At 39.7% G+C, this 24823-nt stretch overlaps 1 protein-coding gene across 4 annotated transcripts in view; it reads left to right on the top strand.

Moving 5' to 3' along the window:
* The window catches only part of PREX1 (phosphatidylinositol-3,4,5-trisphosphate dependent Rac exchange factor 1), a 173002-nt gene that overhangs the window by 80680 nt on the left and 67499 nt on the right, over positions 1-24823 (top strand). For all 4 annotated transcript variants that reach the window (XM_074920070.1, XM_074920071.1, XM_074920069.1 and 1 more), the window contains exons 5-8: positions 2399-2500; positions 15472-15633; positions 20983-21116; positions 24462-24577. In XM_074920070.1, the coding sequence (XP_074776171.1) occupies positions 2399-2500; positions 15472-15633; positions 20983-21116; positions 24462-24577 (514 nt within the window). The remainder of the gene's footprint in view (positions 1-2398; positions 2501-15471; positions 15634-20982; positions 21117-24461; positions 24578-24823) is intronic.

Here is a 24823-nt window from a genome sequence, read left to right as displayed (position 1 = left end):
CAGGGCCAGAGCATTCTTTTAGCCACAAAATACAGGCCTCAGAGGGAGCAGCAAGGACAACCACTCATGCTATTCGGTAGTCAGAATCTCTTTGTCATGTCTGAGTTTTGATGAAACTTGTTAGCCATTAGTTTGAGTCACCAGATTTTTCCTTGTTCCTGAGTTCCTCTGAGTGCTCCTGTTGAGGGAAACTAATGAGAAAGAGGAGAGACAAAAGTGCATGTAAACATCATCCTTCCCAACATTCAGTGTTCTCCACTTCCACTGGATTGGCAAAAGCCTTCTGTCTGTGTTACCGGCAGCAGCTGGCAAACTGATTACGAGGCACATAAAAGATGTCACACTGTCTGCTGTGGCTTGCTGCAGCACCTGAATCCAAGAAGCTCTTAAAATAGCAGCAAATATGGAAGGAGAGGCTACACTGAGGTGTCTACTTTGCTGTAATTTCTTCCAGGCCTCCTTTCTCTTCTCCTCTGCCTTCTAAAGCCAATGCTATAATGCCACCATGCAGAGAAAGCTGCATTAAAATACAAAGCTTTGCTTGTGAGAATAGATTTGGCCTGATTGCCCCCTCACAGCTGCTGAAATATAGAATGTGGGAATGTGTTTGAAAAATCAGTAAGTGTTAAAGGGCAGTTTTGAGCCCAGAGCTAGAGAGAGGGCTGAAAGAAGAGATGGGAAGGACTGAATCACTTGAGACTTGGAAAATTGGACAGGGAGCATTGTGAGCTGGTAGCCAACGCCACAGATCTAGAATAGCCTGGGGAAGGGTTATTTTACAGACGATTGTCTGTAAAAAATACCAGTTAGGACTAATGAGATTTATGTATGATGTCTGTGAACATTCCTTGAAGAGGAGGATTGTTGAACTACAGCCAAAAACCCACTAAATTTCAGAGTGTGTCTGAGCCACAGCACACATTTCACAGGGGAAAATGTTATTAGTGATGCCCCAAAGCAAGCACATCTTGGCTGAACTGAATTTAAACTTCAGCTTCTGAGACAGGACAGGTTTGCAACTGGGGTGATCTCTGGAGCAAAGTTGTCCAGATTCATGGTCAAACATAGGAATGTAGACTAGTTTGTCTGGAATAGATTTGTAGTCCACCTGAGTCCACTGCCTATCTCTGGCAGCAGTGAATAACAGAATCTTCAGGGAAATGTATAAATAGTTTACAGTAGGTTCAGTATTTGTTAATCACACAGAGATTGCAGATTATCGTGATAAAATAAGGACAGGCCAAGGACTGTAGATTTTTCTTTTTCAATGTAATACCCTTCCATGTCAATCATGTGAAATGAATTTCCATGATCTATGGAGAAGTGGAACATCACTTATTTTGAGGTAGTGTGTGCAAATTTATCTGTGAAATAATTCATCTGGAATGCAGGGCCCCTCCAGATTTGTGTGAACTCATTGTGTGAGTATTGCAAGGGTTGATCAGTTGCTGCTTCTGTTCCTCAACCTAAAATCTCTTTGGACTTGGATTTCTTTGGTGTATTGGTCTAAAACTTGTCCCTTTCCTTACTGTGTTTAAACAACACTGAGATATTAGTAATTTGGCTAGGTAAGGAAATGCCCTTCACCTTCTGTCTGTTTGGAAGTCACAGAGCATCACAAAACTAATGCTGAAACACATTTTTTTTTAATTAGCTTCAGAATTCTTGAAACTTGATTTCCTTAAATTTCATTGACTCTTGCACCTCCTACCTACAAGGTAGCCTTGCTTGCATGTCCCATAGCTTTTTTTGCTGGGCAGGCAGCAACATGTGCTGTGACAAGTTAAGGGCTACATGTGTGCTGGTTAGCCAGCCAGTGAGCCTATGCTGTTTGTCCAGCTGTGCTTAGACATAATGTTTTGCCAGAGAATTGGTGGGTGTGATGCAGATGACTCATTTATTTCAATTCCACTTTGATTTCATTCAGACATAAGGATTGGACTAGAGTTAATTACATGATCACTAGTTAGTAGGCTTTATTTTAGCCTTGAAGATTTTTCTGGACCAACAGTGCAAACTTTGCACAGTGAATAAAGGCAAATGATTGTATTAATAGTGGGGGTAGGCTGGATTCTTTTGGATAATGGTTCATCTAGTTTTGCTGATTGGTTGTCATAATATTGTTATGACATTTTTTGAGTCACCAGCTGTGTAATACTCCTGGAAAGATACCTTTCTATCACTATTATCCATAGCAACATTTTATTTTGCTGATGTACGAAGAACTTTGCAGGCTTGATGGCTGTATTTCAGTGGTGAATGAAGTCTCTTTTCTGGCATCCAAGGTGTGGCAAAGTGCTTTCTGACTGTAACATGTGTTATAGAATACAAAATCTTGTCAAAGAGCACCTGAAAGCTTTGTGTCTGAGATAACATTTGTTTCCTTTTTTGATTATAGGGTTGCATGCTTTTGGGAGGCAGAAAGACGACAGACATTCCACTAGAGGGTTATCTGCTGACTCCAATTCAGAGAATTTGCAAATACCCACTTCTGCTTAAGGTAAACTAAAGAAAGTATTTCTCCAGGTGGTTTTATTCTTGGAATGATTCTGCATTTTTTTAGGCCTGACTTTTGTTGTCACTATTACCTTCCCACTTTGCACTTCTAAAAGTTGGATCCTCTCTGAAGAAAATGGCTTTTTATGTGTAGTTAGAAAGCTGTCTGATGCTGATAGGCTGCTAAATCTTGTAATGCTGTGGGTAGACCAGACAGGGTAACTTACTAGCTATTGCCTTCTGACTTGGTTCTCTTGAGGTGTTTACTAAGGCTTGTGAGTGCTATTATAGCCACTTCCTGAAAAGCTGTATTCAAATAGAATTCTATCATTGTTCTGAGGGACTGGATGGCTCTGGGGACTCTAAATGGGATACATCTTTCATCACGAGTTCTCTAGTTTGAGTGTGTTCAGGTCAGTAATGATCAAAATCCTGTATCATCTGACAGCTGTTAGGCAGCTTGTTTGAAAACTGTTCGGTTGTCTCAGATGAGTTCCCAGAGGACTGGTGTCATTGCAAAAATGACTACTGCAGTTGAGACTAATTGGCCCCCTTGCTAGTATTGTTAGTGTAGGAGCTGAAGAATAAAAGGCCTAAAAAGAGCTAACTTGCTTCTCATCCCTCCATGTCAGGGCTAGGTCACATGCCTGGTGGGGACAAGGAGAGGAAAAAGGAGAAAGCAGTTTCTGGGAGAGCTTGCATCACTGGGGGCCTTGTAGCTACTCTGTGGCTAACAGCCACAAATATTCAGTGAAGTCAGTCTCTTTCTCAATCAGAGTAACATTACAGTTACTAAAAGAAAAATAGTAAAAAATGTGAGAAGAAATTGCCTCATATTTTTTAAAAAAAAGGTCCCTTTCTGAGTTGTGGAAGAAAGTAAGAAATCTGTGATAAGCTGGTGCTCTTGGTCCCGGACTGACCACATGAATCAACTGTATGTCATGTAAAGCTGTTGTAGTGCTGTGTCCATACATTCAGCATGTTTAGGGGTTTTCATAGGTACAAGCTTGTTAGCTCAATACTGATCTGTTGTTCCATGTAAAATTGTTTTTTTGTCTGATAAATATTTAATTTCTTTCCATTCAACTGAAGCTTTCAGAGCTGAATTTTCAAAATATGTCTTTCCTACAGGTGGAATTATTCTGTTGTCTATGCAGCTGTGCACTAAGCCATCTTACAGCAGATGTTCATGCACCCTTCCTGGATTTAGCTACTGGGGTTTATGTGTATACAGCCACTTTATCAGCGGAGTCAATCTATCCACAACTCCACTTACAGTTTGAACAAACAAAAACACACACAATTTAGGCACATAGCAGGAGAAGCTAGTGTGTGAGACTGCTACAAACATTTCTTCCACAGTATTAATAATAGTCAAGACAGGGCAAGGATGTCTAGATCAGGAAAGCATGTAAATGGCTACAGCTCTAATTTATCTTCAGAGCAGACTGGTTGTGTAGAGATAATTGAAAACCCAGTGATGCCTAAGTTTGTCCACTGTGTTTGTTTGGGGTTAGCATGGAGAGAATTTGGTGCCTGTTCAGTCTGCGGATCTGCGTGATGACTGTGAGAAACATCCATGTGCACAGAAAGGGAGTTCCTATGGCATCTGATATGGTAAACAGACCAGGGGATGTGGAGACCTTAAAATGTGCATTCCTGACCAAGTATTTTGATACTGTTTATGTTTTCTTGTTTTCAGTCTGTGGTGTGTTCTGTGATTCTTATCTAGCTCTGTGTTCAAGAGTGAAAATTGGAGACTGTTTTGATTCCTTACAGAGATCCTTTTTCTGTTTTCCAAGAAACTTCAACCAGAGGAAATAGTTAATTTTGAACTGATCTCTACATTTGTGCTGCTACTAAAAGATGAAACGTTAATCTCCTGCAGATTTCCTGTCATGGTTACCCTTTGTATTAAGGGAGTCATTAATGAGTACAGAGCCTGAAGACCAGGTTCCTTCATCTATTTATTCCATGCTGGAGGTATCTTAATCCAGTCAGAGTGGTCAATATCTGGTGTATCCTTGCTATGCTTATCTAAAAGTGATCTCTAACCAGTTTTATCCCAATATTTTCCAAACTTTTTGGACCAAAAAATTACTGGTAGTACTCCATATTTCTTCTATTTTGCTCTGTCCTTGATAAGCTTGAAGTAGCTCTGACACCAGTGAGGTTTTCTGCATCAGATCTGACCACTCAGTATGTGGACCACCAGTCATCTCTCAAGTACAGTTTGGGGATCTCAGCTCTAAGCCATGCACATGGCTGTCTTAGAGAACTCTCTACCTTTCTTCTGTACCTCAGTGCCTCTTCTTTTTTCTTTTAAGAATGACTTCGTTGCTGAATCACACATTGTTAATTAGACCGGTTTATTTTTTAAGCTTTTTGGAAAACAGAAGTCTACCACTCCTATCAGTTTGGATAATCTGTAGAATTTTTATCTACTGACAGAAGCTTGATTTACAAATTAAAATCTGTAATCTGTTTTGAAAGCTTTAAAAACATTAGAATGGCACAACCTGCCAATGCTACATACTTTCCTGAAATCTCAGGGATTTTACTCAAATGCTATGAGGATGCTGTCTACAGAAACGCACCTAAAAGAAATGCACACCTTTGATTACAAGGTTGTAGCACCATCAATGCAATGACACTTTGTTATTCTTCAGTTTAAATTTTCTCATTCCTCTCTACCATTCTAGGGCAGGTCTTTAGGAAAGTATTGGGGATTGGAAGAGCTACAAATAGACCAGTTTATCTTGCTTGTCTTTTTGTTTTGGAAGGGGATAGTGGAAAAAAAAAAAAAGACTAGAATAAAATATCTCTAAACCGTAATTCAGATCTTTCCAAATTCAACAGCAACTCTAGTCATTGGGCTCTGGGGATCAAATATTGGCCTGTGAAAATAAATTGGTGGTTTCCACTTTCTCACATGTGTACGGTTGTCTATGTCAAAAGGCCTGGTGGCACAAACGTCCTTTCTTTGAAAGCCAAAGCCAAGACTAGCAAGGCTAAGACTGAAACAGTGTTTCTTGCCTTCAAGGCACAGTGGGATATAATAAAGATAAATTTGTCCTCTGATGCCAACACTGTGCCTTCCTGCTGGGGCGGGGACTCTGGTGTTTGGCTGTGATGGGGTTGACCCAGACCCATGTGTACTTGTTGACCAAATAGCCCTGAAGGCAGTGAACGGGAGGAGCTGTGAGGAGGTGTCTTGTGGTGTTGTGTTCCATTTTTCTATGGATTTCTTTCTGTATACAGCCGGATACAAATCACACACTGCTTAGTACTTGAAATTTCCTGGACAGGAAATAAAAGTTTTAAGAAAAAGCTGAAAGGAATCTAATTTTGATTAGGCAACAAATCTGACTCAGTGAGTGAGATTATGCCATTGCTAGGTGTTGTTCAGCTCACAAAATATCTGTGATCATTACAAAGTGTAGTTGATGATGGTTCTCAAAGGTAGTGAATTCATAGTGAATAAATTGTTTCCCATTCAAGACTTGTTTGATACTTGCTAGCACAAAACTACTGGAGTGGACACAAATGCTTTAGGCATGAGAGCAGCTAAGGGAAAACACAGGCTGATTCTCATAGTGCTGACCAGGAAAATGCAACTCTCCAAGCAAGCAAGAAAAAAAGGGATTTAAAAATAACACGACCCTCAAATTAAGTGTTTGCTCTCCCTTTGCTACTGAACTGCAGTTATTGCTCCTGAAATAGCTGTTTTGTATTCATGGGGATTGGATCTTATTTTATCTAATTCCCAGGGCAAACAGATACTATTGTATTCCCACTGATTAGAAAAGTCATAGACTGGAGCTATCCTACTTTCCTCTTTTACTTTGCTTTTAGCAAGAGTTTGTAAGCATCCAGATTTTCTGGTAACTTTGATATGACCTTGTTATAACATAAGTATTTAGTACAGCTAAGTAGCTAGATTTGAGAAAGATAGTATGAACAAAGTAATTCAGACTTGTCCATGTTTGAAAGTCAACCTAAATTAGTAGGGTAAGGCACATGTTTAAAATACTATAACTATTTTTTTATTAATACCATATGTGAGTACTCTTCTTCAGAATAATAGCATCTAGTATGAAATTAATTTGTGTTACTTAATTAGGAATAATATACTGGAATATTTCCCAAGTGCAGTTACCTTTTAAGCGTATATTACAAATAGTCTCCAGTATAAAGTAAGGCATCCTACAATTGGTAATCTTCTCTTTTCTCATCCTCTGATGAAGCTATTTGGTTTTTTGAACAAACAAATGATGGAGACAGAACAATGATTCAAATGATGGTGACTGATAAATTCAGTTTCCATTTTTTGTGAACCAAACATTGCAGCTTTGGAGTGGCTGACATTAAACAGGGGTTTTGGTTGAGGTTTTTTTTGGGTTTTTTTGGGGGGTGTGTGGGGTGTGTGTTTTCTTTGAGTTTTAAAACTTTGGATGCTTTTGTTTGGTTTAATTTGCAAGTCTTATATGTGGTTTGAAGGATGGGACTCAAACCTAGCCATGGTATTTCATAATCTCTGTGCAAATGGAGAAGTAATGAAATTAATAGTTTTGTCTGTAATACAGTTTTTTGTCTGCTTCAGACAGAATGCAGTAAAATTAGTACAGAATTTGTTGGTAGTAAATTAGTTTTCTTCCCAAATGTGACTTTCACTTCTTTTTCTTGCTGTGAAACTTCAGCAAGTGATTTGAAGTCTTATTTGGGGATATAGAAGTTCTGAATATTTTTTAGCAATAAGCTGCATTATAAAATTTCAGTAGAAGTGAAAAAGGGGCTTGGACTAGTGTCTTGAACAAAACAGAACTGTGCTTGCTGTGATGGCCATGATAATTTGGTAGAAAGAAAAGCAGCAAACAGATGCGGAGGCCTTGAGAGCATATACTGTGTGAGTGACTTAACACTCCAGTGCGTTTAGGTACACTGGAAAGCTTGCCAAATAAATATTTCTAGCAGAACGTTTTGGATTAAGGCAACTCTGTCTCACCAGTAATAATTGTGTGACTCTGTATTAATTAGTGTGAACCATTCTACTTAAGAGTAGAAGCAGCTGTTGTGTAAACCAATCTCTGAACAAAAATAGCCCTTTTCCCTTAATAAAGAGCATTTATGTCAGCAAGAAGAAAACCCTAGGGGAGTGGTGATCATGAGTTAATCACACCATTGGGGGTGGGGATTAGGAGCAGTCATTTCTGTCTCCTTCCTCCCAACACAGGAGGAATGTGCAGCACATGATAGCCACTCCCCTATGGGCTCCTGCTAGCCCAGCGCATGTCACAGGGGTTGTTTCTTTGTTGATGTCTGTTCTCTTAAGGAATTGCTCATACTCCAGCCAGAAATGCACATTCCACCTCTGATCCTCTAAAAATTTCTCATAATGTACATAGCTCCATGGACGATTTAGGGCAGTAACTGTGTATTACTTCATGTGGTGGAAGACTCATTGGCCCTAAGAGGGAAAGAAAAATCTGGATGAAAAAGCTGAGTAACCAGATTGAGCCCTCGGAAAGCCCAACAATAGGGCACACACAGGCCTTAATAAAAGCAGTGCCTGGATTTTGAAAGGGAAAGATGGGAAGCCAGTGGTGGGGATACAGAACAGGATGAAGAAAGGTTAAGTCACTGTGTTGCTCTTCTCCCTCTCCATTCCTCTCAGAGATCTTTAAGAAACAGAACCTTCTAATTGGCCAGAATTGGATTTATTTTATCTTTGGGGGTTTGGGGTTTTGTTGGTGTGTTTTGTTTTTGGTTTTGTTTTTGGTTTTGTTTTGTTTTTCCCAATTCCTTTTTTCCTGCAAGAAAAGTGATGTTGCTCTTAGATTCATGACATTTGGTTGAAATCCAGCTCTGTGTAGCACAACATGAAAAATTATATATACCCTAGAGTTGCAAGGAACACTGCCAATTTATAAATCATACTTCTGTCTTCCACACTTTTTATATATAATCACAAAAAACTGGTAATATTTATAAAACTGGAAACATATTTTTGTTACATTTTAATTTAGCATGTGTCATAGATTTGATGGCACATTGAATATAATGTTTTACTGATTTATTATTGCTTGTCTAGTCTTTACCCTGCAGAAACATTGACATAAATCATAAATTTTAAAAGCATACAGAACAAAAAAACCTGCTATGATTGGCATGTACAGAGGGCCTAGTGTAACATTTCTTTTCTGGTTAGTTTAAGTGGAAAATAAATTTTAATACAAGCAAATATTAAAAACTCTAAAATAGAAATATAGAACTCCTGGAAACATTTATATTCACAGAAAGGTTTGGTTGTGTTTGTGGTTTTTTGTTTTTTTTTTTTAAAAGAGCACATTTTGAATTGTTTATTAACACAACTTTTGGAACTGATAAGCAAAGAAATATGTTGTCTTTGCTATCTCTGCAATACTGAACTGTTCAGTAGGTAACCACCGTATTTTATGTATGCACTGCTTTGTGGTGCAAAGTAAGACAGCTTGGCAAGCAATGATTTGCACCAGTCAATGCACAATGTTAACATTCATTGTGCAAAATCCATGTTAAGCCATGTCTGAGTGGCCTCAGGAGTATAAAGATAGGAGGAAGGAATTTTTAAAATATAGAGACCTGTAAATTTCAGCTGCAAAACATGTGTTGGGTTGTCAGTTCTAAGTACACAGACAATCATTTTTGTGTGGCAAGGGAGGACATGGGGAAGGATGACAGAGACTTCTATTTTAAAAAAGATCAGTGAAGCAGAATAACATCCTTTTTTCTAGGAAACATTAAAACTGTGTTGCATTAAAAACTCTCTAGTTTCCTCTGCCTGCATTGTTTGCTCATCATACCTCCCACCACCTCTTTACATCTTCCTATGTAATGTTCTTTTTGTTGAGTTCTCTCCCCATAGTTTCTTTTTTTTCTTGGGGGTTAAGCACAATTAGCAAATAGACAAATATGAGCAGCTGATATGTCTTATGTCTTGTATGATTTAGTTCTTATATTTAGATTCTGTAATGTTCAGAACTTTTTTAGCTTTAAGCTATTTAAAGCTGCATCTGAGACTGTAATACTTAAGTTGGAAATCATTTTACTCCATTGTATATTCAAAACCTGGCATTTCTGAGTAGATCAGATGTCAATGTCCTACCCTTCCTTTCTGTATGTTCAGGAAGACACTACAGCTGGATGTAGATGTCTTGGAGTGCTCTGTTACTACCTTTGTAAGATGATCTGTGTTCTGTGTGTAGGTGTTATGAGTGGCAGAACCTCAATCTTTGCAGCTGTGAAAGAGGCGTGAAAAAGGAGAATACTGTGCCCAGAGGACACAGTTCCCATTTCTGTCTTAGTTCTTTAAAGAACAGAGATATCTGTTTTTTTCCCCCCTGCCTTATGATATGGAATAGCTTTGCAACTTTCTTTTTTTTTTTTTTTTTTTTTTTTTTTTTTTTTTTTTAAAAAAAAAAGAGAGAGGATTTGGAGGATAATGGTGAAGATGATCGAGGCTGTGAAAAATACTGGCTTTTCTGTTCTCCGCTGCTGGTTAGTCTGAAGGATTAACAAGTTTGTAGCTAGACAGTAAATGTGTTTTATGAATTACTTTAAGAAACTCTTTGCATGGAATAGTTTTCTGCAAGTGACAGCAACCTCATTTCCCATCTCTATTGGGAACATGCACAAATTGCAATACATAAAATAGTAATTCCAGACAACAATATATATGAGCTTTATGGAAGACAAGACAGTCATACCCAAGGTTTGCCATCTGGTCTGTCTCTCAGCTGCCTTTCAAAAATGTTGTCAGATGCTCTCAGAGTTTACACATCATAAATCTGTCACTAAAATAAACAAGTACCGAGAGCTCCATCACTGTGTTTCAGAAGTGCTAGGCTCTGCTCTTTTGGGGAATGGCAGTGTCGAAGCAGCATGGCTCTTCCTCAGATGGCTTATGACTAGACAGTGGTGGGACAAGTTCTCTGACTGTTTATGCTGCTTGTGCTGTTGAGGCAACAAAGTGGCCCAGCCAGCACCATCCTTGGCTTTTCCAGTCTCCTCCCCTGCTCCTTGGGCAGATCCGCAGGCAGCTAGCGGGAGTGGGGAAGATGCTGTTTATGGCAGCAGAGGACTGTTGTGAATGAAGAGTTCTTTCGCTGTGTCTTGGTGATATTTCAGAAAGGGATGTTTAGACAGTGCTAGTGTATACATGTCTGCTTCCACAGCAGTGTGGGTGACACTTGAGCTGCAGAACTTCATGGATTTTTAATGAGAGTCATGTAGCAAAAATACTGCACTCTGTTTTGGAAGCATGGAGCAGAGGTTATTGTAACCAAAATGCAACACCTCTCTTCTGCCTTTTCTTTTTTAACACTTACTTTTCTTGGCCTTATCTTTAGCAAAAGTGGAGTAAAAACTTCCGTAGGGAATTTCATTTGTGATATCAACTGATGTTTGTAGCAGCTAGCCTCTTTCTCCTGTGCATGTGCTTACTCACATGCAAAAAAATCAACCAAAAGTTTAAGATCATTAACTCCTCTCTCTTAATGGTTTTCCCAGCTGTCAGCACATTACCCATCTCCTCTGTCATCCATCTGACAAGAGCCATTGTCAATCTCCATTTATAATTTTCTGAAAAGATAAGTTGTAGCTATGAGTAAATTCTCAAAATACCAAATTTATGCAAAGAACTGAGTAGTTACATTTCACTGGACAAACATCAACAATCCCGTCCATTCATTTGGGTCTTTCTGTCTCCAGAATATGTCTATGTGGGAATGAGTACACCTCCCATTGCCATATTTTGATTCTTATGAGACCTGTCTCTTGCATTACTTAAAGGAGTCTCAGTGGCCAAGTAGATTAATCTCAAGATGCAGATTTCACTTTAAAAGGTTCTGCAAAACTGAGAAGTTAATAAATAAATATTTAAAATACTTTGCATTTCTGTAACATTGGTCTCAAAATAGTTTACTAATGCTAGTGAATTGTCTTTCTCCAGCCAGTGTGAGGAAGCAGAGAGGAAGCACTGAGAAGGTCTGTGCAAAGGTGGAAACAAATCTGTACTGCTTTTAACTCTAGCTTCCTCCTTTCAAATATGCCTTCTAATTTTGCTGGTATCTGAACAGCCCCAAGTCTGGTTGTTTATTCTACAGTTACTCCTGCTAGTGGAAAAGTATAGCGAGGTATGCACAAACCTGTCACCTGCTACAGGTGACTTGTCTAAAGGACTTTGTAGAGTAGATCTATGAATCAACACTAAGGCAGAGAAAACGACTTGATTTAGTAGCTCAGAGTGTCTGGATTAGCAAAATGGTTGGATTAGCAGCCACTATATTCACTATAAATTAATGCAAGCTTCAGCAGAACTTGAACTTCAGCACACATCCCTCCACTCTGACAGGCCACGTAACTCGAGCCTAAAAGTACCAGTTAATTTGATCTAGAGGTTTTGTGTGGACATAAGTAAGTTTAGGAGCAGTGCCTGTATTACAGGCTGTGTGACCAATTCAGGCAAGGCAAGCCCTAGTAGTACTCAGGATCATACCTGAAATCAGAGTGTATCAGCACCAAACAAGACAGCATGGCACAAGGACCTTTAACGCCAATATGGCAAAATTTTGTGTGGTGAAGAGACACTTGCTGAGGTTAACATGCTGATATGGAGAAGCAAAACACGAATCAGAGCACAGACTAAGCCTAGTTGGAGGCTATGACAGGCATTCTGGGATTGTAATCACTTATCTTGGGTGGACAACAACTGTAACAGGCTGTCTTTGCCCTTAGCTGTGGGAACTGTGGATTGAAGCGATTTAGCTATGTTCAGACCACAGTGCTGTGCAGGCACTCTGGCTATATTCAAACTCATTCTTGTGTCTCATGCAAAGTGATGAAATTCAGCAGCAGTTTGCTTTTTAGACACAGGACTTTAAAACAAGCAAATAACATGTTGAGGCAAAACAGAACACAGTGAGAAAGTTAAATATTCCAGGCAATCTAAAAATGTGGGTCTTAAACACCATATTAGATATCAAGATGAAATCACCAGCCTTAGTTAAGGTTTCTTTAATGTATTTTTATCCAATTGTGGCTGACTATAAAATGCTGTTGGTCTAAAAAATGATGAATTGTGAGTTCACAGTGGTTACCCCTTTTGCCAAACTGGTTAATATTGTCAGGTCCCAAGTTTTGCAACTGCTGTTTTTCAGCAGACAGTGTTTAACTGGGCTGTTGTGCGTTGAATCAAGGGAAGCAGAGTCTCTTAGGAACTCTTTCAGAGCAGAGATGTTAATCTCTATGTTAATCTCTCTAGTTAAAACTTGTGCCCCAACCTCCTAAACATAATCTGGGAAAGAGTCCTACTGCTCTCTTGGCCTCTCTCCCAGTCCAGCACTTTTTCCCACTTTGCCTTTTGGGGACACCTCCTCACCTGCCATGTGCCTGTCTTGGAGGTTAAAACACTGAACTGAGTGCCAGAAAGTCTTCGTTCTGCAAGTGATTTGCCATTGGACAAGTTACTTTTCTGTAAGTAAATTTCCTCCTTGAAAAGAAATTATTATACTTCCTGACACATAAAAACACGAGAGCATTGTGGCTAGTGAATTTCCCTGCAATTTCTGGACACACAGACTTATCGAGTGCAGAGCTGTAGGCGCTTACCTGCATGTGATGGGTTGACCTTGGCTGGCTGCTGCCTGCCCACCCAGCCACTCTCTTACTATTCAGTGAGGTGGGGGAGGAAATAAGATGAATAAATGCTTGTGGATTGAGATAAAGACAGGGGCATCACTTACAAATTACCATCACATGCAATACAGACTTGACTTGATTTATTGCCAGTTAAAAAATATGTGGATATTGAGATATGTGGACAGTGAGATAGCCAGCTGAACACGATCCTGTAGCATGCCCAGGTGGCCAAGGCGGCCAGTGGTATCCTGGCTTGCCTCAGAAATAGCATGGCCAGCAGGGACAGGGAAGGGATCTTGCCCCTGTACTCGGCACTGGTGAGGCCACACTTCGATTACGGGGTTCAGTTTTGGGCCCCTCGCTCCACAAAGGACATTGAATGACTCGAGCGTGTCCAGAGAAGGGCAATGGAGCTGGGGCAGGGTCTGGAGCACAGGTCGTACGAGGAGCGGCTGCGGGAACTGGGGGGGTTTAGTCTGGAGGAGGCTGAGGGGAGACCTCATCGCCCTCTACAGCTACCTGAAAGGAGGGTGCAGAGAGCTGGGGATGAGTGTCTTGAACCAAGTAACAAGTGATAGGACAAGAGGGAATGGCCTTGAGTTGCACCAGGGAAGGTTTAGACTAGATATTAGGAAGCATTTCTTTACAGAACGGGTTGTTAGGCCTTGGAATGGGCTACCCAGTGAGGTGGTGGAGTCCCCATCCCTGGAGGGGTTTAAGAGTCAGGTTAACATAGCACTGAGGGATTTGGTGTAGTTGAGAATGATCAGTGTTAGTTTAATGGACTAGATGATATTCAAGGTCTTTTTCCAACCTAGATGATTCTGTGAAACAAAACCACTTTCCCTCCAACCCCCACTCTTTTCCCCAGGCTCAACTTCACTCCTGCATTCCCAACTCCTCTACTTTTCCCTCAGCCCTGGGTGGTACAGGAGTTGTGAGGAATGGGGGAGTGCAGTCAGTGTGTAACATTTCCTCTGCTGCTCCTTCATCCTCGTGCTTTTCTCCACTCCAGCGTGAGCTCTCTACAGGCTGCTGTTCTTCAGGATAAACCTGGTCCTTGTGGGCCCTATACGGTCTTCAGTTCCTGTCAAGAGAACTGGCTCCTCCATGGCCTCTCCAGGCCAATTCCTCTTCAGAGAATATCCACCTGTTGCAGCGTGGGGTCCTCCACAGGCTGTAGTGTGGATATCTGCTCTGTTGTGGTCCTCTCCATGGGCTGCAGAGAGATACCTGCTCTGGCCAGGTCTCTCCAGGGGCTGCAGGGAAGTCTCCCTGCCTTTCTCTCAGGCTTTGGTGCTCACAGGGCTGTTTCTCACACATTTTTCCTCTCTGCCCTGCTGCGTTTTGCCCTTTCTTGAACACATTTTCATAGAGGTGCCACTGGCTTCTCCGACGGGCTCAGCCAGGCCCTGCCGGGGTCTGTTGAGGAGCCGGCTGGAACCGTCACGGAGCAGCCCCTCGCCCCTCCTCAGAGGCCCCTGCAGCCCCCCTGCCAGTGCCCGGGTACAGACACCCCATACACTGAGGTATCTGAGTTAGGAGAGTTGTCTTGCTGGAATCCCTCTTTGGTCAGTGGGAAGAGATGGGCTTCTCATGAGGGCAGTTCCACTCCTAGGTGAATCTGATTTATGCTTTGGTTGTATTTCTCTGCTGGTTATAGAGCTAAACAACCTAGGTCCTAAAGCTTCATGTGGGTTGGTATTAACCAACACCTGATCATTTCTGTAAGTCCGGTGGGTGGTGTGTACAGTCTAGCATTATTCCTATAAGGCCATAGTTCATGGAAAACTCTGTTTCCATAGCTCTAGTGGTTCTTGATAAGACATGCTACAGGCAGAATTTTTATCAGATGGAAGGAGCCTGATCCAGCATCACTGAAATACTGTGTACACATCACTGGGGCTGGAATAGCATCTAGACCATGGTTAGGTCAGTGGTCCACTGCTTGTCTTTGAAGTAGACAGTGTGTTTTTTATGTAACCTTGTAATTTATTTGGCCTTGGTTCACTCTAGAAGCAAACATGTGACACACCAAAACATATTTGGCTTGAGCTCTCTTAATTTGGCATTTTTAATGTGAGCAATTGCTTCATCTATTTAGCAGCATTCATATAAAAAGGCATCCCTGCACAGGTGAAGAACAGAGAACAGCATCTACAGTAACATGTCCACAATTTTCTGATTTTGCAATGATTCTGGCATTTTCCTATGGGATTGCAGACTAATGCTTGTGCATTTCCATGAACCACTTCTAAGTTTACATTGTATGTTTTCTTCTCTTTCTTTTTTTTAAAGGAATTAGCTAAGAGGACTCCCTCTAAGCATCCAGATCACCCAGCTGTCCAGAATGCATTACAGGCCATGAAGACAGTCTGCACAAATATCAACGAGACAAAGAGACAGATGGAAAAACTGGAAGCCCTTGAACAGTTGCAGTCCCACATTGAAGGATGGGAGGTATGATGTAGGACTAGTGAGCTCCCTGGAGGCAGTTCACTACACAGTTTTATGGGCTGAAATTTAGTGACTCACAGTGTGTACTGGGATTTCTGTTTCTTACATGATGTGTAAATGCCCTTGAAGGTGTGGGTAGCATCACTCTGAGTTTAGAATTGAGTGTTTATTTGGGGTGTGCAGGCTGCTGCTAAATTATAGCAGAACAAATGGGATTATGAAAGAAAGATGACTGTTAAAGCTAGAATGGACTGAAATTTCAAATGGCAGATCTCCTTTGAAGGATAAATAGGTCTAGAAGATTAAATCAGGACTGGTCTAAATAACAAGTTTCTCTCTCCATTCCTACAAGCCTTTAGATTTTTTTGGAGCTTTGAAAGTTAGTTTGCTTAGCTTCATATGGATTTCCTGTATAAAAGGTAAAGGTTAGATTAGTAAGCCCTAGAAAGCAACGGGTATATTTGTGTTTGCTTCAGTTAAGTTACTCATGGATGTGTTTCTAGTGATGTGTTTATCAGTAGGAAGATACATGTAGGTAGAAGCATTTGTTATGGAAGGGAGAAAACTAGACTGTGAAGCTTGGGGGAAGAGGAAATCTGGAACAAGAGCCACTTAGTATAAATACTGGGAAGTCAGGAAGTGTGCAAACGGTTGGCAGCTTATCTTGTGATGACTTTAGTTGAGGCCCTTGAATCAGTGGAGTTGGAAGCCTCTGGGAGGTGCACCATAGGGAGTCAGTGGTGTTAAATGGTCTCATGGAGAGATTGGCGTTGGCGTTTAGTGAGACTGACATCTAAAATGTTGAGGCTGATCATTGCCAGCTGAGGATTTCTTAGCTGAGGACATTTTGTTAGAGGTCATGTAAACTTCCTCATGTTCAGACTCTTGGGTGCTCTCCATGACTCTCTTTTGGGTTGTTTTTTATCTTTCATGTATGTTTTAAACCTTGCTCATTTTTTCCCTGAAGGATGTTCTTGGCATCCAGCTAAAGACGTGAGAACAACCCAGATATCCAGCTGTGTAATTTTTGGATAGCAGACTCAGCAAACAAAGTCATATAATGTTCTATATAGCTAGACTTCTAGAAGCAGTTAAAACCATTTCAGGTTAAATTCAACTCCTGGGTCATCTAGGCAAGAGGAAGGGAGCCTGAAGCATGACCATTAAAGTGTCTTTGATGCCATAAATGAAGTCGTATCCAAACTTACTGGGATTTTTTAGGCTTTAACTTATCTACAACAACATTCTGGGGCTGAAAACCCTTTCAGATTTGTTTATATACACTATATACATAACAAAGTCATCTAGGTCACTTGGCTGAAAATTTCAAGAAGGAAGAAGTGTTTTTCCCTCCCAGTAAGCTGTGGAACATATCTAAATTATTCTGGTGGCATACTAAAAGGAGGAAAACCAGCTTTATACATCACAGATATAGGCCAGTGCTCAACATGACGGCATTTTTTTCTTCTGTACATGTAAAGATGTTTGATGGTTTCCTATCTTCACAGTGCTAGGGATCCTATGAATTGTAACTCTAGAGCAAAGTGCTAGGTTTGTAAATAACTGGTTTTAGTTCTTTCAGGTGTATTTCACAGTTTATTCCTAATGAGAAGGGCTCCTAACTTCTATCTATGGAAAGCTGCAATTGCTGAATTAAATATTTAGCTTAACAATGCAGTGCTGTAAGCTACAGAGCTGGCTGTAGAAGGAAGTCTGTAAGGCAAATTTATGCCTGTTTTTAGTTTATCTGATGGCCATCTCTCCTGTGAAATAGAAAATTTCCCTTTTCTGTTAGCATGAATGTGGATTCTGAAACACTGGTGCCCTGTATATACATTTCTATACCATACATACCAATCGACAAGGCCTACAGCTTCCAGCTATTTTAATCCAAGGCATCTAAATTGTCAAAAAGAAGTGAAGATCAGCTTAATTATGACCAAGTATTTTACAATTATAAGGAGTGTAGCCTGAATCTGGGGAGTGTGCAAGAAGCCCAGCATAAAGTTAAACGTTAATTTGTTTACGTAATTTGGAACAGATTCTACCTCGTCTAACATTTCTGTTGAACCAAACCACAGTTTCACTGGTTTTTATGACTTTGCAATTATTCCAACTGTCCCAATGGTCCATACCTGGTCCTGTTGCCATCCTGTTGCAGTCAGTGCCACCCTCAATATTTCTAACATGAAGAAGAGTGTAACATAATTCTGCAGAGTCTCCTCTTCTTGCTCTTGAGAGTTATCTGTAACTTCACTAAGAGCAGTAGTTGTTTTTTAGAGCAATTTCCTCAGTGCAACATTTTTTCCTCAGCATCTCCACCCACCAATCCGCTTCTCCTCTAACACAACATCACTATCGCTGTCATACACTGAGCATACGCTGGCATCATCCTGTCAGTCACTTTGAGACAGATTATAATGAGGGGACATGTTAAAGTAGGCCAGATCTGGGAAGGTGCTGAAGGCCTGCAGCTTAATCAGAGGTCTGTTCATCAAAATGAACTCTGCTCAGATTCATTCTTTTGGAATGCACAGAATCCTTGTAGATGTATGTTATGGATTAGGCTTAGACAAGTCAATTTGATTCTGGTTAATCCTTCTGGGAAACAAAGATTAGTTTAAAAAAAGAAAAGTAGAGGATGCATGAGAAGACCAATATTTGTATACAGTGGTTTTGTTTGCTTAGTGAAGAACAAGTTGCTGTGATGTTTCTATTAATTATATACTGATTTTTCTACGGGGAGAGCTCCTCGTCATGCGTCCTTGTACATTATTTTTACTGAGCAATTGCTACATATCCCCACATTCTCCCATCCTGAAATGCATAAGGAAGCAAAACCCCCGTTACAGAACAGCATGAGGTGCAAGATATTTGTTAGTTCTTATGCAGATCAATCATTTTATAACTAGCTGTAATTTTCAGTTCTGCCAGCTATCATGTTTTCTTTTTTTTGGTCTCTTCTTCCCCCCACCAGCAGCTTGGTCCCACTTAGAAAGATGAGAAATTCTGTGTTGTCTTTGAAAATATCAAGTAAATCTTTTTCTGTTTCTTATTTTGAAAAACAACTCAGTATAAATGTAAAGTAGCTGGGTCAACTACAAACAGGAAATGCATCAACAGCATTTAGATACCATCATGATGGGTCTGATGGAAAAATAAAGATTCTTAGATTTCAAGGCAAGAAACAACCATTGCAATCATTTGCTTTCACTTCCTGCACAAAATAGGCCAGATAATTTTACCCAGTGATTCCTCTGTCTATCAAAGATTGAGTCCAGTTACTGATGTCACTGAGTTAATTGCTTTTGCTGTCTTTAGGTAACTTTTTGAAAATTAAGTACTTGATGTTGTAGTGCACTGAAACCTAGATTTCTGCATGGGCAAACCACATGAGGAGCATGCTTTTATGTTGTACAGTCAGTTGGTGTCTGTTCCTATTTGTGTATTTGTTAGCAGGCCTTTGGGGTCGTAATTCTGAGATACAGTGATTTCTCCTGGAGATAGTAATGGTCAACAGGTCATTTTCAAATTAACAACTGCACATTTCTAGTCATGTATTAACTCTTTCTATAGAGTGATTAAGAAAATAAAAATATGTTGGGACAGCAGATGGAACTATTTCATCTAGCTAGTTCCTGTATCATTCTATCCAGAACATAAAGAGACACATGTGGAACAGACAAATCGGTGTTGCATACTTGGCAGCCTTTAAAGTATAGCTGCTTCCTTGTTAACTAAAAGCATGACATGGACAGCACAGCTGTCAAGATTCAATTTAGAGAACTGTGTAATCAAAGCTTCATTCACACCTTTAGAGTGACTGCATTGCATTTAGAAAGGCTGATTTCAATTGAGTGATTTCCCTTGCATAGCTTGATGTTGCAGACTGCGCCTTCCTCAAAGAAAGTAAATAAATGTCACGCATGCGATATCTAATATAATTCAAACCGATCTTTCTGGGGTGACTTTCTAGATGGAGCTGGATTTCATGCCTGTGCACAGAGAGGTCTTCAGTTTCTTTTAGTGGGATGAATTGTGTTTCACAAATTTTTTCTATTATTTGTGAATATAGGGTTAATGGACCTCTGGAAATTAAGCAGTTCTGTTGATAATTAATGTCTTGCAATCCAAAGTTAGTTCTCTTTTCCAGTAAGACTCAAGGCAGTGGATCATATAGTCTAACTTACCTCCTTCTCGGCATGCTGACCATGGAAAGAAGTTACTCTTACCCTAAGTTGTTCTTCTCCTAACAAAGAAGAGAAATGCAAAAATTAATAGATGATCCAGAGTTAGGTGGTGAATGTTTCCATGGCCTCAGGGTGTTTTTTCTGAAAACAAACCTTTATTGATAGGATGCTTTTGTACCTTCCAAGTAATACTAGATCAAGGAATTTAAGGCTAGTGCCTAAGGTTTAGCCAAACCATCTTGTTTGGCCAATGGAACAGTTGAGGAGCAGATTCCCAACTGTGTGCATTCATAATGTGCTGACATTTGGAGTTTGCCTGTCCTGAGAGCAACCTGGGACAGTCCTATAGTTGTTTTTCATTTGGGCCCAACTGCTTTGGTCCTAAAGACCTCATTTAAAGGACTGTATGATCACTTTTCCTAGAATAATCTCAGTAACAGTTTGGGGAGTGACTGTTTAGTGATCTGCTGTGCTTTTCAGCTTCTGCACATCCTCAGAGGCTAAAGTGTCTTGAGCACCAAGCTCAGTTGTTTCTGTCGCTGTCTAGTGCATATAATGGATTGCACATAACAGCTAGCACAGTGTCCAGGACTCAACCTCTGATTTTCTTGGTGGTGTTTCTAACTTGCATGTGTTTATTAGAGCTTCAGAAAGGAGAGCACCTGCATATACTTCTAATGAAAGAGTTGGAGAGATGTATCACTGCTGAGATGACTTTACAGAGAGATCGTTAATAATGACACTTCTCAGTATCAGAGCTACAGTGTTAAGGAAATGCCATCATTCTTTTATAAAGCATTCCTAAAGCCATCACTTGTGATATTTGCAATGATAGCTCATGGTATGAAGGGAAGACTAATGGTCTTGAGAGACTCATAATACAGCTGCTTTGAGAGTGAAAGATTTTTTCAGGAAAAAGTCTCCTGGAGTTTAATAGGGAAGATTTATTGTGGTGTATGAGGACTCCAGAAAAATGTTTGTAATCCAGAGGAAACATGAGGTGTTTAGCCACATTAAGAAACTGAGAATTTCCTCCTTATGAGTGTATCAGTTATTTCAGTTTAATGACATGCAGATAAAATAACAGCGTTTAGTAAAAATCCTTCATTGCACACACACACGAAAAGTTAAAAATAAACAATATCTCTTTTCTGTGTTTCAGGGGTCAAATCTGACAGATATCTGCACACAGCTCTTACTCCAAGGGACTTTGTTAAAAATCTCAGCAGGAAACATCCAGGAGAGAATGTTCTTTCTATTTGATAATCTACTGGTGTATTGCAAGAGGAAATCCAGGTGAGTCCCTCTGTGTTTATGGTTTTATAATGGTACCATTCAGAAGTTTTGTAAGTTGAAAGTATGATCAATTACTGATTGTTCGCTGTATTCCCTGTTGCTCTGCAGAGCTGAGTCACAGGTGTGACTTGCCTCTGTTCTTGACTATTGCTATTATTTAGACTATATGAGAAAGAAGTCACTATATGATAGGATAAATATGCCAGACAGTGATGGGGTCCCCACCCTGAGAAGTGTGCAATCCAAAGACAGAAGTTGATACAGTGCAGAAAAAACACAGAGTTCTTACAGCTGGAAAGCTTCCCAGAGCAGATGGGTCTCCAGGAGTGATGTGAAGAAGGAGGCTTTGCCAACTTTCATTGTGAGGTTATTCCAAGCAGAAGAGGGTGACGTGAAAAATGATACAAAGCCAAGAAAGGGGAAAGTGGAAGACTAAGAAAACATAAAATAGATGCAGGGCATAGAGGAGTGAGGAAGAGATGAAGATTAGCATGTCGCTGTTCAGGATTTGCAGCCCATGTGCTCTGTGCATTGTCTTCCTTTCTTATCCTAGTAACAATTTTTGCATCATTCCACCTTATAAAACTTAAGCATTATTAGAACCTACTGCTTATTATTAAAATAGCATTGACAGAGTGGAGGGCAATGGCTTCTGCAGCAGTTATACTGTATTTCAGTTCTTAAGCTTTTCACTTTCACAGCTCCAGTCTCGTTCTCATGTCTTGGTCCTTTCTGAGTTTACATTACATTCTCCACACTCCAGATTCTCCTCCTCCTTTCTTTCCGGTAATATCCTCCCCCTTCTTCAAGTTACATTTCTTTACTGGTGATAGCCAAGGACAATGGCCAACCCAATTAGAAATTCTCAAAACCCAGACTGTTCTCTCCAAAGAAAATTCTCATATCTCAAAATCTGGGTTTATTTCCCAGATTTTGTTCAGTGGAAATTTTGGTGCCATTAAGCTGGGAAAAAAGTATCAGTAATGATCAGACTTTCAGTGTGGATAATGCTGAAACTATACAACATAAATACAAATTATTAGGTGAAATGTACATTAGAAATTATTAGATTGTAATATAAACATTTAAACTAAATTTAAAACCCCCCAAAATTCAATCTTCTGTGACTTTTATCTAACTGAAGCATTCTGGCTCTGCTGAAATGAACCAAGAAATGTGAAATATTTTGACACTTTACAAGATCTGTCAAAATCCTAACTTCCATATGAAACAGAGTTCAGAAACTATTCCTTTAAAAAAAAAGCAATCAATTTGATATCTAATCTTTTACTTCTTCAGAGCTCTTAAAAACTGGTGTTCTGGTCCTGTTTGTAGTTCAGGTTAACCTAGCCCCCCCCCCCCCCCCCCCCCCCCCGTGCTGTCCAGGCATTTTTCCCAGAATGCTAAGATGTAGAAAACAAAATGTTCTACTGCCTTTTAAACAACTCTCTTTTTGTACAGGAGACATTACTGAGCTACTCTGTAGTTTGGCTTGATTTTGGAGGAGGCTGCAGTAACGCTTTGATTTTCCCAAAGGACCAATATTGTTTATCTTTGTCTAATAATGTAGCTTGAACTGATGAAATGTCCAGAATCTGATTTCCATTAAAAAGTAGAATATTTTATTAAGTCTTCTGGGAGTTGCCTAATGTAAAAGATATATTTAGGGATTGCTGAACGACTTTAATTTTGGATATTTCTCCTGTCTAGCTGCTATTTATAATTAGTCCAGAATGGAAATTAATGTCTATCCAGTTGTGCTGGTGCGATCATTTGGCCAGCTGCTTGACAAACGACCGACATGTGAGTGGGACACAGATTTTGGAAAAAAGCACCAAAAAACTGTCCATATCTGTTTCTAATTTGAAATTGAATGACGTAGTTCTTATCTCGCTTATGCTATGCTTGTCTTATAGAAATCACTGGAGTTTTTCTTGATTGAAAAGTGCAATCAGAATTCAGGCCTCAGTCTTTGATAAGTAGTCAATAATACAGCTATTTGAGTTTGGGCATCATATCTTTTCACAATAGCATAAATTAGGAGTAGTGTTGTTGAGACCAGTTTAAGATGTGTTTAGAATCAGATTTAATCTGAGATTTTTATATCTAAGACTGCAATCTCATCTTTTGCAGAAGCTTAGGGAAGTCTGACAAACTGATGACAGATTTTCAGGGCTGAGTATTGTTTTGTGTTTTTTAACAGAATCATAGACTGCTGTTAAAATTGAATCCTGATGTCAGGAACAATGTTTCATGTGGGGAAATGGATTGAGTATTTAAAGGGTTTCACTAAGGCTGCCAGTACAGCTTTTCTTTTGACTCCAATAGTTGTCTTTAGGAAATGATCTAATAACTCCAAGATCTCAGTCCCTGTCAGTCTGATTGGATGTAAATATATGGTCATCACTATATGTATATTTGTCACTAAAGGTAGTTGTAAAAAGAAAAATCATTCAGAAAAACTTGATGATTCTCCTCTCACCTCAGTTTATCATAGATATTTCACTTTGACAGAAATTTTCTCCCCAGCTGGTTTTTATTGCAATATTCTTTGAATCTTATGAGCTTCTGGCAAGTTGCCACAGCAATCCCTTTATTGTACAGAGTTTGGACACTTGCCATCTCAAATGATAATAATTTGACCAGTTGTGTTTTGGTTCGTATAGCAGGGTTGTTCTTAGATATTAAAGCTCAGCAGGTGTCAGTTAGATAGGCTTAAACCTATTCTAGACATAAAAGTCAGAACATAGCTAGCAATGAAAAATACTTTCCTCAATTTTTTTGTAAAACACTTCAGCAGAGAAGCTATAAAGCTTCTCTGGATAAGGATGTAAAGTTTGGTGCAAAACTGCCACAGCAGCACTTTCACAAATGCCCCATACATTGACATTTAACACACCTATGACAGACCATGTGACACTAGCCTCTTTGCATGTTTCATTTCATATTTGAAACTTGGTATACATACCACAAATTTATCAAAGCTTTAGGCAAACAAAGGAAGCAAATGTAACGTTGTGCCAGGTGATAATTGCAGTTTTCATCCCAAAGCCATGTGTAGTTCAGTTGTACTGGGACTTCAATCAGTCATTGAGAATGTAAATCTTGAAAGCATCCCAGTCTTCATATGATCTTGCAAAATAAGCTCTTTATCACTGTACCGACATGGTTGTACGCTTATCTCTGTGAGCTGATTGAGTATTCCAGTTAATTAAAATCAGAGCCGTGGTCAGATACTTCAAAAGACTGTACTGGAATCCCTTTTAATAGTTATATCTCGGACTGATTTATGTGTACATATGTTATTTGCTTATGTGTTACTAACAGTCCAAATCTTAATTGCAGAGTTACTGGGAAAAAAGCATCTAAACGGACGAAGTCGATCAATGGATCCCTTTATATCTTCAGAGGGCGAATAAACACGGAAGTCATGGAGGTGGAGAATGTGGAAGATGGAACAGGTAAGAGATTGCTGTCTTTTAGCAACCCAGCATGTCCAGATCTTATGTTGGAAGTTGGTACAAAAGTACTTATCCATCTCCTTTAATGAAATCTAAAATAAGCTATGTAACTTCTGATGCCTTCATTATTAGACCAGTTGCTTTCAGGCACTAGTCCTTCATTCTTAAATGACCTTATGAAGAGTTTGTGTACCCAGAAGCTTGTCTATTTTTTCTCCTAATCCAAGTTAATTTAGTAAAAGATAC

Source organism: Athene noctua, chromosome 16 (assembly GCF_965140245.1).
Source record: "Athene noctua chromosome 16, bAthNoc1.hap1.1, whole genome shotgun sequence".
In the NCBI taxonomy this organism is placed as follows: Eukaryota; Metazoa; Chordata; class Aves; order Strigiformes; family Strigidae; genus Athene; species Athene noctua.
The sequence above is the reverse complement of the archived record's forward strand: the minus strand, read 5'-3'. Positions and strand labels throughout refer to the sequence as shown.